Source organism: Ctenopharyngodon idella, chromosome 4 (genome assembly GCF_019924925.1).
Source record: "Ctenopharyngodon idella isolate HZGC_01 chromosome 4, HZGC01, whole genome shotgun sequence".
Classification (NCBI taxonomy): domain Eukaryota; kingdom Metazoa; phylum Chordata; class Actinopteri; order Cypriniformes; family Xenocyprididae; genus Ctenopharyngodon; species Ctenopharyngodon idella.
In genome coordinates this window covers 15,992,804-16,006,499 of record NC_067223.1, presented here as the reverse complement: position 1 = coordinate 16,006,499, position 13,696 = coordinate 15,992,804, and the positions used below count along the sequence as shown (strand labels likewise).

General features: G+C 36.8%; 1 protein-coding gene across 2 annotated transcripts in view; it reads right to left on the bottom strand.

Annotated features, from left to right (window-relative positions):
* Positions 1-4,115: 4,115 nt before the first annotated feature.
* The window catches only part of grm8a (glutamate receptor, metabotropic 8a), a 189,294-nt gene continuing 179,713 nt past the window's right edge, over positions 4,116-13,696 (bottom strand). The window contains exons 10-11 of one of the 2 annotated variants that reach the window (XM_051892355.1): positions 6,875-7,121; positions 4,116-4,799 (exon numbers count right to left, since the gene is read on the bottom strand). In XM_051892355.1, coding sequence (XP_051748315.1) covers positions 4,747-4,799; positions 6,875-7,121 — 300 coding nt within the window. In that variant the 3' untranslated portion in view covers positions 4,116-4,746. The remainder of the gene's footprint in view (positions 4,800-6,874; positions 7,122-13,696) is intronic. The other variant, XM_051892356.1, reaches the window with a different exon arrangement.

Genomic DNA, 13,696 nt, shown 5'->3' with positions numbered 1-13,696 from the left:
TCGGGTGCAGTTGTGTTGCTATCTGGCAGCTGGAAGTCTGGAGATTAAACTTATTTCCCGCCTCATCCTCCTTTGGGGACGGCCATTCTAGGTCCCACAAACAATGAAGCGGCGCTTCTACTCGAAATTATTCTGTTTTTCACTGTTGCTAAATCTTATTAGGCAAAACTAACACAAACGAAAATAGCTTTTCACGGGTCGGGAGAGAAGCAAAGTTGAGGAAGAAACACAGAAAGGAAAAGATAAACTTATCTGAATTCACAGTTCTCTGCTTGGGAAAACATTTCGACTGGAATAGTTTTGAATCATGGATGTATTTAGACTTCTGTAACAAAAAGGGATGCAATCGACATCTGGATCAGATCAGTTTTATTAATATTTTTTTAATTAATATTTTACAGAACACCTAAAGGGACATGGTAATGGGAAAAAAATATGAGTTGGGAGGAAAAATATATATTATTTGCTTTTACATTCTTTTGCAAAAGTTTTGGATTTCCCTGAGAAACTTTGCATTCCCTGGCATAGAACTAAGTTGCTTCACAAAAGCATTAAAATATCATTTTTCCTCCTATCTCATATTTTTTCCATCACCATGTCCCTTTAGGTGCTCTTTAAAATATTAACAAAATAGTAATAAAAAAAATATTAAGAACTAGATGTCAATTGCATCCCTTTTTGTTATTTAAGCATTTGTCTGTTTCATATCAAGCAGTCAATTCAAGTGTGAAAACGGTCTTCCAGAGGAGAAAATCCAGCGGAGATCAAGGTCTAAAGACACAACAGTTGTTTGGCTGCCATGGCAACCGCATCCCTCCAAAACATGAGTTTGTTGATTCTGGTCTTACCCGAGACGACATCTGCCTCTGTACTTCCCGACTGACATATCTAAGTGCAAGAGAGGCAGACAGAAGGGGAGAGAGACGGGTGATTGGATGTTCTCTGAATCTCGTTTGTACAGGGGGCAAAGTAATTGAATTAGCCTGGTGGAGATAGCAGGGATTAGCGCTTCGGAAGCGGCACGGGGCAAACCGACAGCCTCGAGTCTCACTCAACACCTGCTATATCATCCACAGAAGCGGGAGGTGGTCGTGCCATCGGCGCTGTGCTGTCAGTCAGGACTCAAGCCAAGGTCGTCTCACACAGAACAGGTCCTCACTGCTGGATATACATGCAGACACAGACCTGCACCTGGAGAAACAATCTCAGTACTCATCAAAGCTCTGTCAAGTGGGGCAAGGACAGAAAAGTTAAACAACAAACCGTTTCCAAGAATGGAGGACATCTATGGTCCAAGGCATTTCAGAAAGTTTAATAGCAGATATGTGAAGCTCATACGCTGTAAAATCCAACAGTTGTTCTGACTAGTTAACTTTACTTAATGTCTTAACTTAATTGTAAAAATCTAGCAACCTGTACTATTCACATTGATTGGTCTGAGTGCCAGTTTGTCAGGCAAAAAAGGCAAGGCAATTCTTAATAGACCTTTCACTCATTTCCTCCACATCTGCAGTTATCTTAGTTAAATTCACCCATTTCTAAAAGTCATATTGAATGTTGAATTGTCAATCCAACTTTGAGATAACATCACATAAGCTGACTTCATAAATTGATGTTGATTTCCCTAAAATGTTTTGTTTGAACTCACCATTATGGAGATCAGTGTTCCACTTGGTTGGTCACTTACAACTTCATTTATATTGTTGTAATTCCCTTCCTATTGTTGCAGTGATTCAACAAGAAATCACAGTTATTTGGTTTCAAATGAAGGGAAGTAAGGTTGCTTTTAAAAGGTGACCTAACTTCTAACTAAATCATTAACTTGTCTATTTTTCATGTTGAATAATGATCTTTTAAAATGTTATTGTTAACACTTGTCATAAACAGCTTGTGAAACTTTTATTTGGGCTGATATAATCTCTCTATACTTGTGAAATATCTTGCAATTGACCATGCTTGAGACACACAGACTTCAACATTCAGCATGCAAAACACAACAATGGTAGCTGTACCAAGTCAAGAGTAAATGATCAAGTACTCTCTACAGTTCTTTTTTAGGTACTAGAAATATTCTACGCATACTATTCCTATTTCACTTCACTTATTTTTTTTTAAGGCAATCAGTTTGCATGCTTTTATTTAAATAGGTCTAACTAATTAGATTTTATAGTGTATTATATATAGAGAGATAATTATTTAAGCTGTAAAATTGATGCATTTCCAGTGTAATGCCTTTATTGGCATCAACGGTTCCATAAAGAACTTATTGCGAAACCCCCTTTTGGAACCTTTAAACAAACAAACTCTTTTTAGGATTATTATTTCATAATCAGCCCAGTTGAGTATATCTATAGGGGATATGAATGCTTTCATAGTTTCTTTAACTATACCACTTTTTGGCGTGTTCGCACCACAGGAACTGGGAATGATTTTAGATATAGGAACGTCTTTTGAGGAAATAAATTAGCTTGCAGAGTAGGGTCTAACCCAGCACAATAGGAACTACCAGTAGCATAAGGGTTTGTTGATTGGAATGCATGCCATACGAAACACAGTTTACATATACCTACTACACAAACTAACTCCACAAACCTGGAAAACAGTCCAGGCACTTCTCAACCGATCACAGCATCCTCCATCCTCCAGTTATTGAAGGCCATGCTTAAATGACTTTGCTGACGTCACCTCAGAGTTACTGGTGGTGCGAATGTAACCAGGAAAATGGCCCTAGGGGTAAATTTAGTTATCGGAGGAACGTCCTGGTGGCTATTACTATAACCGAGTTCCTGTAACTACCTGGTGCAAAAGCCTCTAATGGCGCAAGACATTCCAGAAGGTTTCATAGCAGAAATGTGAAGCTCATATTAGAGGTATTTTAGCTGTAAAATGGATGCATTTTCAATGTAATTCCTTTTCGGGGGATTTTTCTCAATGTAAATGTATTGTTGAGTGTATTCCTAAAAATAAAGGTTCTTTATTGGCATTGATGAATCCATAAAGAACCTTTAATATCCATGGAATCTTTCTATTGCACAAAAGGTTCTTTATAGTGCAAAAAGGCTCTTTAGATTATTAAAATATCCTTCACACTAAGAAAAAATAGTTCCTTTTTTAAGAAATGTTCTTTGGGGAACCAAAGAAGGTTCTTCTTGCTGCAAAACCACATTTTGGAAACTTTATGCAAAAGTTATGGGTTAATCAACTTTACATGACAAGCATATAGCTTCACACAAACAAAATTAACAAGATTACTAAGTGATCTTATCACACTAGTCTCATGTATAATGTTTAAGTCTTAAGGCTATTTTGAAACAGTGCAGTATTTTAATGTTGATCCCGCATTATTTGACCAGTGAATTTAGCTGACTTTTCTTTAGCTGAGATTTATATAGTTTTATATCAGTTTTATATGAATCGCATGTCCAAAAGCACATATACATTAAAAGAATATATATAAAGAATATAAAAGAACATATACATTGGCTTTATAAGATTTTTTTTCTTGGCCCGCAGGTCATCATTTTAGGGGGACATAGTGGTGGAAAAAATTTGGGATAGGAGGGAAAATTTTTTTTTTAAAGCTTTTGCATTCTCTTGTAAAACTTTTGTGTTCCCCCGAGAAACTTTGCGTTCCCTCGCAAAACTTTTGCGTTTTCTAAGCTATTTGGAGGGAAATTAAACAGGAAGTGTTTGTCCGAACTCACAACAGGTTTTGCAAGAGAACGCAAAAATTTGTAAGTGCACGCAAATGTCTTTGCGAGAGAGCACAAAAGTTTGCGAGGGAACGCAAAGTTTCTCGGGGGAATGTAAAAGCTTTGAAAATTTTTTTCCCACCATCATGTCCCTTTAGGGGCTCTGTATAATCTCCTAACATTTTCAGGTTGCATGATGATGGTAATTCTGCCCTCTGCAATGCTCTTGCTCCTTGCCCTGCATTTTTTTGTGGTGAAAAAGACTATATTCAACCAGAAAAATCCCCAAACATATTGGGTTTACATGGGATAGAGAGCTGCAAAACAGAGTTTGAGTTTATTTTTAGACTGTGTTGGTGATCGAATATGAATGAGAGAAACGAGAAACAAATCTCACTGTCAAATACGCATCTAACAACGCTACACATTTGCAAAACATTCCTTTATTATAAATAAATCTTCATTTTTTTTTTGGTATAAAAACTAGCATGCTTCAACCATGGCATTTTACAGCTTCACAACCCCGCGGTTACGGTTCAGTCAGCCAATACAAGACACGTCATCTCAGAATGCAGGTTTCTGACAAAGTGGGACAAGAATGAAAAAATCTGCACAACCACAAAAATACAATAACAACAAACATAGTTTGACTCTGGTAGTTTTCATATATTTTCTCTTTTTTTTACATCCACATTTCCAAAGTTTACCGTGAATGTTTCCATCTGCAGAATGCTTACACGATTTTTTGTGGAAAGTTATTTTTTCGTATGACTGCAAGCCTGCACCTTCAGTTTTGTGAGTGTGTGCGTGTTCACGTGTGTTCATGGCAGGATCGGTAGCTCTTGAACGCAGGATAGCAGTCTCACTGGAAGGTCCCGTAAGTCTGTTCGTCTCCCAGGATGCTGCGGGTTTTAGATTGATGCAGAACGGTATAAAAATCTCATGCTCAGATGCCCGTTTCTGGTCCATTTGCCTGTCAGCGCATGTCACATGACAGACGTCCTGCTTCAGACAGGGCCCCGCCCTCAGCTCCGCCCACAGAGAGGGTCCCTCTTCAGATGGCGTGATTGCTGTAGCTGACGTATGTTGTCTTGGTGGATGATGCTGCTGGAGGGGAAAACACATTAGAGAATCACATCTACTCTCACTTGACTGCATGTGCATTATCTGTTTAGTCAAACATCTTTTAGGTGGCCTTATCTATTGTTTTATGGTCACTGCTCTTATGCAGTTTTATCTATGTTGTTCCAAATTTTGCATTTGCCTACTAAATTAGACAAGTTTTTATTTGATACTTGGCCTTTTTGCCAATTTTATTTAGTGAAGAGAGGACTTGGAGGAGGGAATGGGGAAAAGCCAGTAGTGGTGGAGATTTTGATTCATTTCAGTGAATCTTGTAAATCCGTTCACCAAAAAGATTCATTCTGTAACCCTTTCTGCAGGTTTCATTGTGAGTCCATCTTATTTGAGTCCATCTTTTCAATAAAGAAATGAACAAAAACACCATGACAAACTAGTGAGTCCTGACAGATAACATCACAAGATGTGATGCTCAAAGAAACAGAAAAATCTGTTAAAGCTTGTCTAGTTGGCGTATCATTTAGTGTCAATAATATTCTCATGCAAATAAGTTGAAATTTGACTGTTAGTTTTTGTTTCTTTGTGAATGAATTAGTGTTTTTGAACGAATCTTTTGAGTGAACAAACTGGTAATAAAGGTGGCAAAAAAGCCAAGAATTATATATATATATATATATTTTTTACAACTTGTCTAGTTTGCATATCATTTAACGTAAAATTTATTATAATGCAAACAAGTTTAAATTTTGCTGTTAGCATTGTTGTTTTCATTGTGAATGAATCAGTTTTTGAACGAATCTTTTGGTGGCAAAATTGCCTAGTCTAGTCTGACAAATATATTCTCACGCAAACAAGTTTAAATTTGGTTGGTGAACGAATCAGTGAATGAATCAGTATTTTTTTGAACAAATCTAACCAGTCATATTTTTCTAATAACTCGAGTCTCTCCTTTTAATAACACTCTTAATTATTTTAATTAACAATAATAAGACTTGTTTAGGTTGTGACAAATGTGTTGAATGAATGATTCAATGATTCATTCATAACACATAACAGACAAACCTTACGCCTGCCTACTGACATAATGATGTAATGTGAGAAAAGGGTTACAGAACGAATCATTTTGATGAACGGATTCACAAGATTCACTGAAATTAATCAAAATCTTCAACACTACTGGCTTTTTCCCATTCCCTCCTCCCAATCCTTTCTTTACTAAATAAAAGTGGCAAAACGGCCAAGAATCAAATAAAAAGTTGTCTAATTTAGTTATGGGTGGTCTTGATACTGATGCACGAGTTGTGCTTTAATGTTTCAGAAGGCAAAGCATCACCCGGCACAGAACAAAGTAATTGGCTTGATGACTTAAAATGGGCTTATTTCCCCTCAAAGCCTTGAATCACTTCTGAGTGATTAAATTTTCAACACTCCATAATCCTGCACTTTGCAGAAGAAAAAAAAAAAAAAATCTAAATCAAAAAATCAAAAAGAGCCAAAAAAATTTATCAAGCTGGCAAATAACGCAGCTAGTCGGATATGCTAATCAGACCGGGAACATTGATGCCACACTTTACTTTGCCTGTCTACCCCCGGCAAACATCCCAGCAGGAAACTTTTGGGCTTATAACAAGACTTGTGTTTGGTTAAGTCTACCAATCTGTACTAAACAGCTGTTCAACATACAGATGGAACATTTACCAAACATCTGGAGGAAAAACAGAGATAAATGTGACGCTAAGAGAGCAGAAGTAGGCGCAACAGTGACCACAGCAGCCTCGGATTATCAAAGCATATTTCCTATTAATTTTCTACATTTAAATAAACTTCAATCAAAAGCTTTAAGCCTCGAACTAAACCAACCAGCTCCACAGCATTTGATTCAAAGCCCAAAATGATTTGAAAATCAGAAAAAAAAGCAAATTAACATATTTTATCCTGTAAAGCAATGGGAATTCGTTTAATCAGTCTTGGTTTTTGTGTCTTTTTAATGCAACTTGCACTAGGTAGGTGGCCTCCTAGCATAAAAAAAAAAAAAAACAAGTGGTCATGGTTAATCATTCATTTGAATGGGATTTTCTGGTCTACATGGATGAAATACTCACTGTTGGTCTCCATGCTCTCACAAAGCTCGGTCTTCACTTCTCCGTTGGGCCGGTCGCTTCCCTTCTGCACTAGTTTTCCTGACATGGTGGCGGCAGTGACGATAGCTTTGAAGCTGCGCTTGCGTTTGGGCACGTTCTGCTCCGGGTGGAAGATGATGATATAGACCTTGGGCATGTAGAGCATTCCCAGAGACACAGACGCGCTGAGGCTGAGGGAGATGGTGAGGGTGGTCGTCTGGATGTACATCTGAAAACAACACACAGCAAAGAGGGAGAGTTAGGAGTTAGTCAGGTCATGACATGAGAAAACAAATTTGCCTGGAGGTCTTTGTACCATTAAAGCATGCAGCAACAATCCTCCTCATTATAAACAAAGCATTTATTTAATCAAGCTCTAAAAATGGCTTGTTGTGATGTTGCGTTATCTGTCGCATGAGCATAGAATAGACCCTTTTTCACATTTCCGGGTTTTTCATAAGCGGAATTCGTCATAGTTGGGTAAACTTTTATAGCGCGGTGAATGAGAGACTTCATTAAATACATTTTTTTTGTGTTTATGTTTGCACAAATAGCAAAAGAAAAACTCCACAATAGTGTTTTCACAACTTTCAAAAAGAGGTGAAAAAAGAGAGCGATTGATAACGGCAGTCAGAAGAGAGAAAGATGTCATTTTTACTGTCACTTCCACAGCCCTGTAGAAACACCTTCACAGCAGATTTTTTTTATTTTTTTTTTTTGTAATTTGATGCAATGGTGATATAATACTAAGTAGCCTATAGACCTTATGTAGCCCCGCCCCTTTTCAGCGCTGCGCTCGTTGTCTTTTGACTTCCGGCTTGTATTTCCACAGCGATCGTATGTATTTATGAAAGAACTGCTCATTTTAAAATCTTCCCGGTCTACTGACATTTGTTAAGACATCTGCTTTAAACATAATGCTCATGATAACTTTCATTAACTCTACAACAGGTAAATCTACTTCACTAGCTAATTATTCTTCAACAGCGATGCCACAGAAATATGCAGAGCTCAAAGACAAAGTTCAAAGACACTATTCTAAAGATGGCGGCGCGCTTGTTTCTCTGGTAAATAAGGTCTATAGTGTTATAAATTTACATACATTTTTTTAAAAAATGAAAGTATAAAAAAATTGCAGGTTTTACGATATCAATGACCGTTAAAATGACACCGGCCCCGCCCACTGGCGTTCAGTCGCTTAACGGCTGATTTGCCTACACTGGATGTGCGTCGCGTCAAAAGCAGCCTAATGACTGATGCTGTCTACACTGATACATACAGATGTGTGTTCAGTTTCTGATATACATGCTTGAGTCTGTCGACAACAGGACAAATGGAAGATTGAAAGAACGTTCGCTTTGACGCGTCCAGTTTAAACGGCTCGTCTCTGTACAGTCTTCAGAAGGATCCCGGCGTCAGAAATAAGTGGATGGTTTATTTTAATGGCGTCCCAGATCGTGTCGGAGGATTATATGTTTGTTTGTTTTTTTTCTCGGAGCATTTTGTTTTGTAAATGACTGAGGCACAGTGTGATGGAAATGAACTTTTGTTGACAGACGAAGCAGCCGACTCTATTGGATCTGACGGCAGCTGGATCACAAAGCGTAAGTACATAATTTCATTATGCTTTGTCTGTAAATGACGGTTTTATATGAATAATGTTTTCAAAACACTTACTCACGTAGCCAATCATAACAGTGGCCGTTTACTGACAAGCCTTAAATGAGCCACGCCTTAAAAAAACAGAGGCAGAGGCTCAATGAAGGTTGAAAATAATCGTTTTGTGTGTGTGTGTGTGTGTGTGTGCCAAAAAAACAAAAACAAAAACAAAAAACATAAGTGAACCTCAAGGAACATATTAAAATAATTTTTAAAAAATCCATGTCATGATCCATTTAAACAGGAGAGTTTCTGGATCACTTTGCACAATTAAACACCTTCAGAACTGTACAACAAAGTCATTCAAAAACATATTTTTATGCTAAAATTAAGTTTCAGACAGATTTATCAGTGATTCCATTTGAGAAACATATTTCTTTTACAATAAATAACATTTAACAAGCTAATAAAAATACTCTCACAAAACCTACCAGGGACATGTTTCACACTACAATCAAATGACTGAAATAAGACATTATAATTTTCTATAAAAAAAAAAAAAAAATGCATTGTGACATTATTTTCATGATAATTGAGCACACCCCACCCACTGCCTTTAATTAATTCTAATTTAATTAAAAATAATAAAATAATTAATAAAATAGCAATAAAATAATTTTACAGTATTACAAAAAAGGGAAAAATCTACAAAAAAACCTATCTATCTATCTATCTATCTATCTATCTATCTATCTATCTATCTATCTATCTATCTATCTATCTATCTATCTATCTATCTATCTATCTATCTATCAGGTATCAGATTGACCACAATACATGATACATCAAATCCATCAATAAAATAAAAAATATAACAAGTTTCATTATTACAATTAGGGGCCAAAAAATGTTGTACTCCTGGTACTGGTTAATTTCTGACCCAGATCATAAAAACTCACTATAAATTTGCTCAAATTAAAGAACACGTCTGGATTAGTTATTCACCAGGCATTTTGAGCTTGACAAGGTTCCACAGAAACCCTCAGACCGCCACACACACACACACACACACACACACACACACACACACACACACACACACATCAAGACTTCTCAGATGCTGGAAGCATAATTAGCGGCTGATAAGGACACATGCTCACACTCAGAGACAGATTTACAACTTTCCTTAATTAGAATTTAAAAAATGAAAGCTCTTACTCAATTAACAGACATGAGCACATACAACACACTCAGTCCTGTGAACACATGCACACACACATACACACACACACACACACACACATGAACAGAAGAAGAATCCTCAAAGGCTAAGCACTCATGTGTATCTTTGTCTCCAGCAGGGGGTAAAAATCACAGAGAATGACTGCTAGCAGATGGCGAGACACGCTTGAGTCCAAACCAGTGCAAAAATGAAAGACAGATAATAAACGTGCAAATGTAGAAGCGCGAACGTCCTGTAATGAAAAGCATTGGTCAGGGAGCGGCTCCAGCCACCCGCTGATCCCTGATCTGTAACCGGGCTGGACTATATGGCATTCATGTGCTAACATGTTCAGAGCGGTGATCAGTGCGGTTTTGAAGACAATCCACTGGGGTAAATGCTTAGTGGCATTTACAGAGCGAACGGAAACAGCTGCTGCTGCTGCTGGAGGAGCAAGATCCCAAAATACGAGCTGCCACATGGGAAGGAGACAAGCTAAGTGTTCATTCCACACTAGCTAAAGCCTAAAACAGAAAGTAAAGCTGTTGCTAAACCTAGTGAGCTGCCTTGCAGACTATTGCCTACATAAGCAGCTGGCTTTTAAGTGAAATCGAACCAAAATCTCAAGCAACCTCATGAATAAAGAAAACAAAAAAAGAGCATAACTGCTCAAACATTTGGGGTCAGGAAGATCGTGATGTATTCATCAAAAGTGACAGTTAAGACTATTATAATGTCACAAAAGATTATTTCAAATAAATGCTGTTCTTTTGAACATCAAAAAACTCTGGAAAAATGAAAATGTATCACAGTTTCCATTTAAACTATTAAGCAGCACAACTGTTTTCAACATAATAATAATAATAATAATAAATGTTTCTTGAGCATCAAATCAGCATATCAGAATAATTTCTGAAGGATCATGTGACACTGAAGACTGGAGTAATGATGCTGAAAATTCAGCTTTGCATCACAGGAATAAATTATGTTTTAAAAAACTTTCAAATACAAAAAATGGTAATAATATTTCATAAATTTACTGTTTTTATGATCAAATAAATGCAGCCTTTATGAGAATAAGAGACTTCTTTCAAAAAACATAAAAAAATGTACTGACCCCAAATTCCTGTACTGATTTTAATAAATAAATGTGTATATCATATCATCATGACATTACAATTAGAGTCACATAGACACACACACACCAGAGAACAATTCAAACTCATAGCCATAAATGAATCCGTGGATATTCTCCCTTTCTAAGGTCGGAAATTGCAGGTAATCACCTGAGACCGGCTCCGCCGATATTGATCTAAAACTGTCTGACACAGATTGGAGATTTCCACTAAAAGCTACACATAACTCAGTGTTAATTTGCCTCTAGGTCAAAGAAATCACCTCAGACTAACAAAACCAGCCCGTTAATACCAGTCAGAGGAAACACTGCTCATTATATATAATCACCAAACTTGTGAGTTCTTACAAACTTCAGCTGTAAACGTCTGGAACAGCTATAAGATACATGACAACTCTGATGCTATTTGCCATCATCTTCCACTCTGCGGGAATATAACGTATCGATCTGTGCAATCTCGCTGTATTATGACCAGGGGCTCTGGCAGAAAGTGCCACATATCAGTGGCTTATACTTTTAGAACTTAATACTCCCATAAACCCCTTTAGGAGGGACTAAACAGAACTTTAAAGAGAGATTTCACAGTGCAATGTAAGTTGTATGTATGTATATATATATATATATATATATATATATATATACATACATACAAGCACACACACATAATTGTTTAATTAACATTAATGACACAGACAGCAGCAGGTATATATAGGCTGCTGTCACTTTAAGGGCTAATGCACGGATCCAATATAATGATACACATCCGATTTCTTTCCATTTACGTTCACATCACTTAGACATAACTGACTGCGTTGATGAGAATACTTGCAGAGACGGACATTTTGAGATCATTTTGTGTGTATGTGTCATATAATATCTGTGGTATCACAATATAACATGTCTTTTTAAAATGAAGAGTTTTTAAAAGAGTTTTATGTCATATAATGTTTTATTTATTAAATTGTATTTATTAATATTGATTTATAATGTCATTATGTCATTATATGTTCTCGATCATGACTTCATGGCTGTTTCTGTCCTTTTTTTGAGCTGTACCTTTAAGAAGCACTCTATTACAGGGAAAGTCAGTTTCCTGGAAGTTAATTTTTGCAGCTATTTTTGATCTGGAAAGGAGGTTTTGAACTCTGAAAGTTACAGTTTAATACGTCAAACTCTTTCAATCAACGGAAATTTGATTTCTCTTGATATGACCCCGCAAGCTCTTAAAGTTGGAATAATAATGGGAAATCCCTGCCAAATAGAGGATAAATCAAATCGCAAAGAACCTTTAAAACATTTTCTCAGCAGGTTTGTAATAGCATCAGCCATATATTAACAAGAGGAATAATTAAAACAAAAAGTTTTGCAGAAACACAAAGAGACCGAGTTCATATGACTGTATAATGCTGTCACACTGAGCACTTAATCACACGTCGATTACCCGGAAGCTTCTCAGAACCCTCGAGGTCTGAAGTTAAACAGATGATTGTGCCATATATAGCTGCACTTAAAGTCTAAATTACACTTTTCCTTAATGCATTTCAGATCCAAAGCCAAATAAAATGGTGCAACTGCTGTGTATTCAATTAACCTGCAGGTATACTGTTATTATCACACATGATCAGAGCTGTAAAAAATAAGGAAAAACAGTACTGTGTACAGCTCACAGCTGCATTGCTGTATATATAGGCAGCTTCCTTTTAAAACAGAATCTTGAATGCAATGGAACCTCATAAGTGACTGATTTGGAACATTGGAACACTCAACATTGTCACTAGCAAAGATAATGACACAATACTATAATATGCAACAAAATATAACATTCTCAAACATGTAACTAATAATTTTTAACTTTAAAATCAATGCTTCCGGTCTGTGAAGCTTGCAATGACTTATATTTAAAAAAGTAAAAAAAAAAAAATAAATAAAAAAAATTGTCTTACACATACCTATCATTTCGCTTCAGAAGGCATTGATTCATGATGTAAATGATGAGTGAATTGTCATTTTTGGTTGATCTATCCCTTTAAGTATACTATTTGTAATTTATACTTTAAGTGTTGAACTATAAGTATACTTACTGTCAACATATCCCTTGACTTTTCCACCATTTTGGACAACGCATGCATCAAATATGAACAGAAAAAAACATTGCATCCGCTTGTCAGAGAAAGTGTTAATGGCTGTACATTCTTACTCATTCATTTTGTATCTTTGATATCTGATAATAAGACAATAAAAGCAGGAATGTGTATTAAAAACATTAAACAATAATAATAAAAAAATGCTGTTTAGGTAGGCAGCTCTTTTGGATCTGAGCTCTTGTGTTATGGTTATTGGTGAGGAGGTGCTGTTGCCTTATTGCTGATCCGTTTCCTCGCCGCCCACCCAAATAGAAGGACGGATGGCAATAAAATCTGAATTACTGTTGCTGCGTGATCCAACAGCAAAGCACACACACACAGAGAGCTCATGTTGTGCTCAGTTTCCAGAAATGACCTGTGCAGTGTCAGTCATTCCTGTGCCTGCCAATTCCCCTGTTGTTTCACGAAGCTTCTCAATGCCCCCATGTCACTCTTAATTAGTTTTGAAGAATCCCTGTGCAGAAGCAGCCAGCAGACTATCACCCTGAACTTCTAATAGTTCTCAGTTTCCAAAGCCTGCGGCTCACAGAACTCATTGGAACAGGTTTGTAAAAGCTATTTCTCAGGTGACGGCACATGTTATTTTCTGGGCCGCCGAGCACAACCCCATTTGTGCATGTTGGGGTTGAGTTTGGGATAGTAGAAGTAAATTTCATTCAAAAACAGATCACAGAACTACAGTATTTCTTATGTCACACAACAGG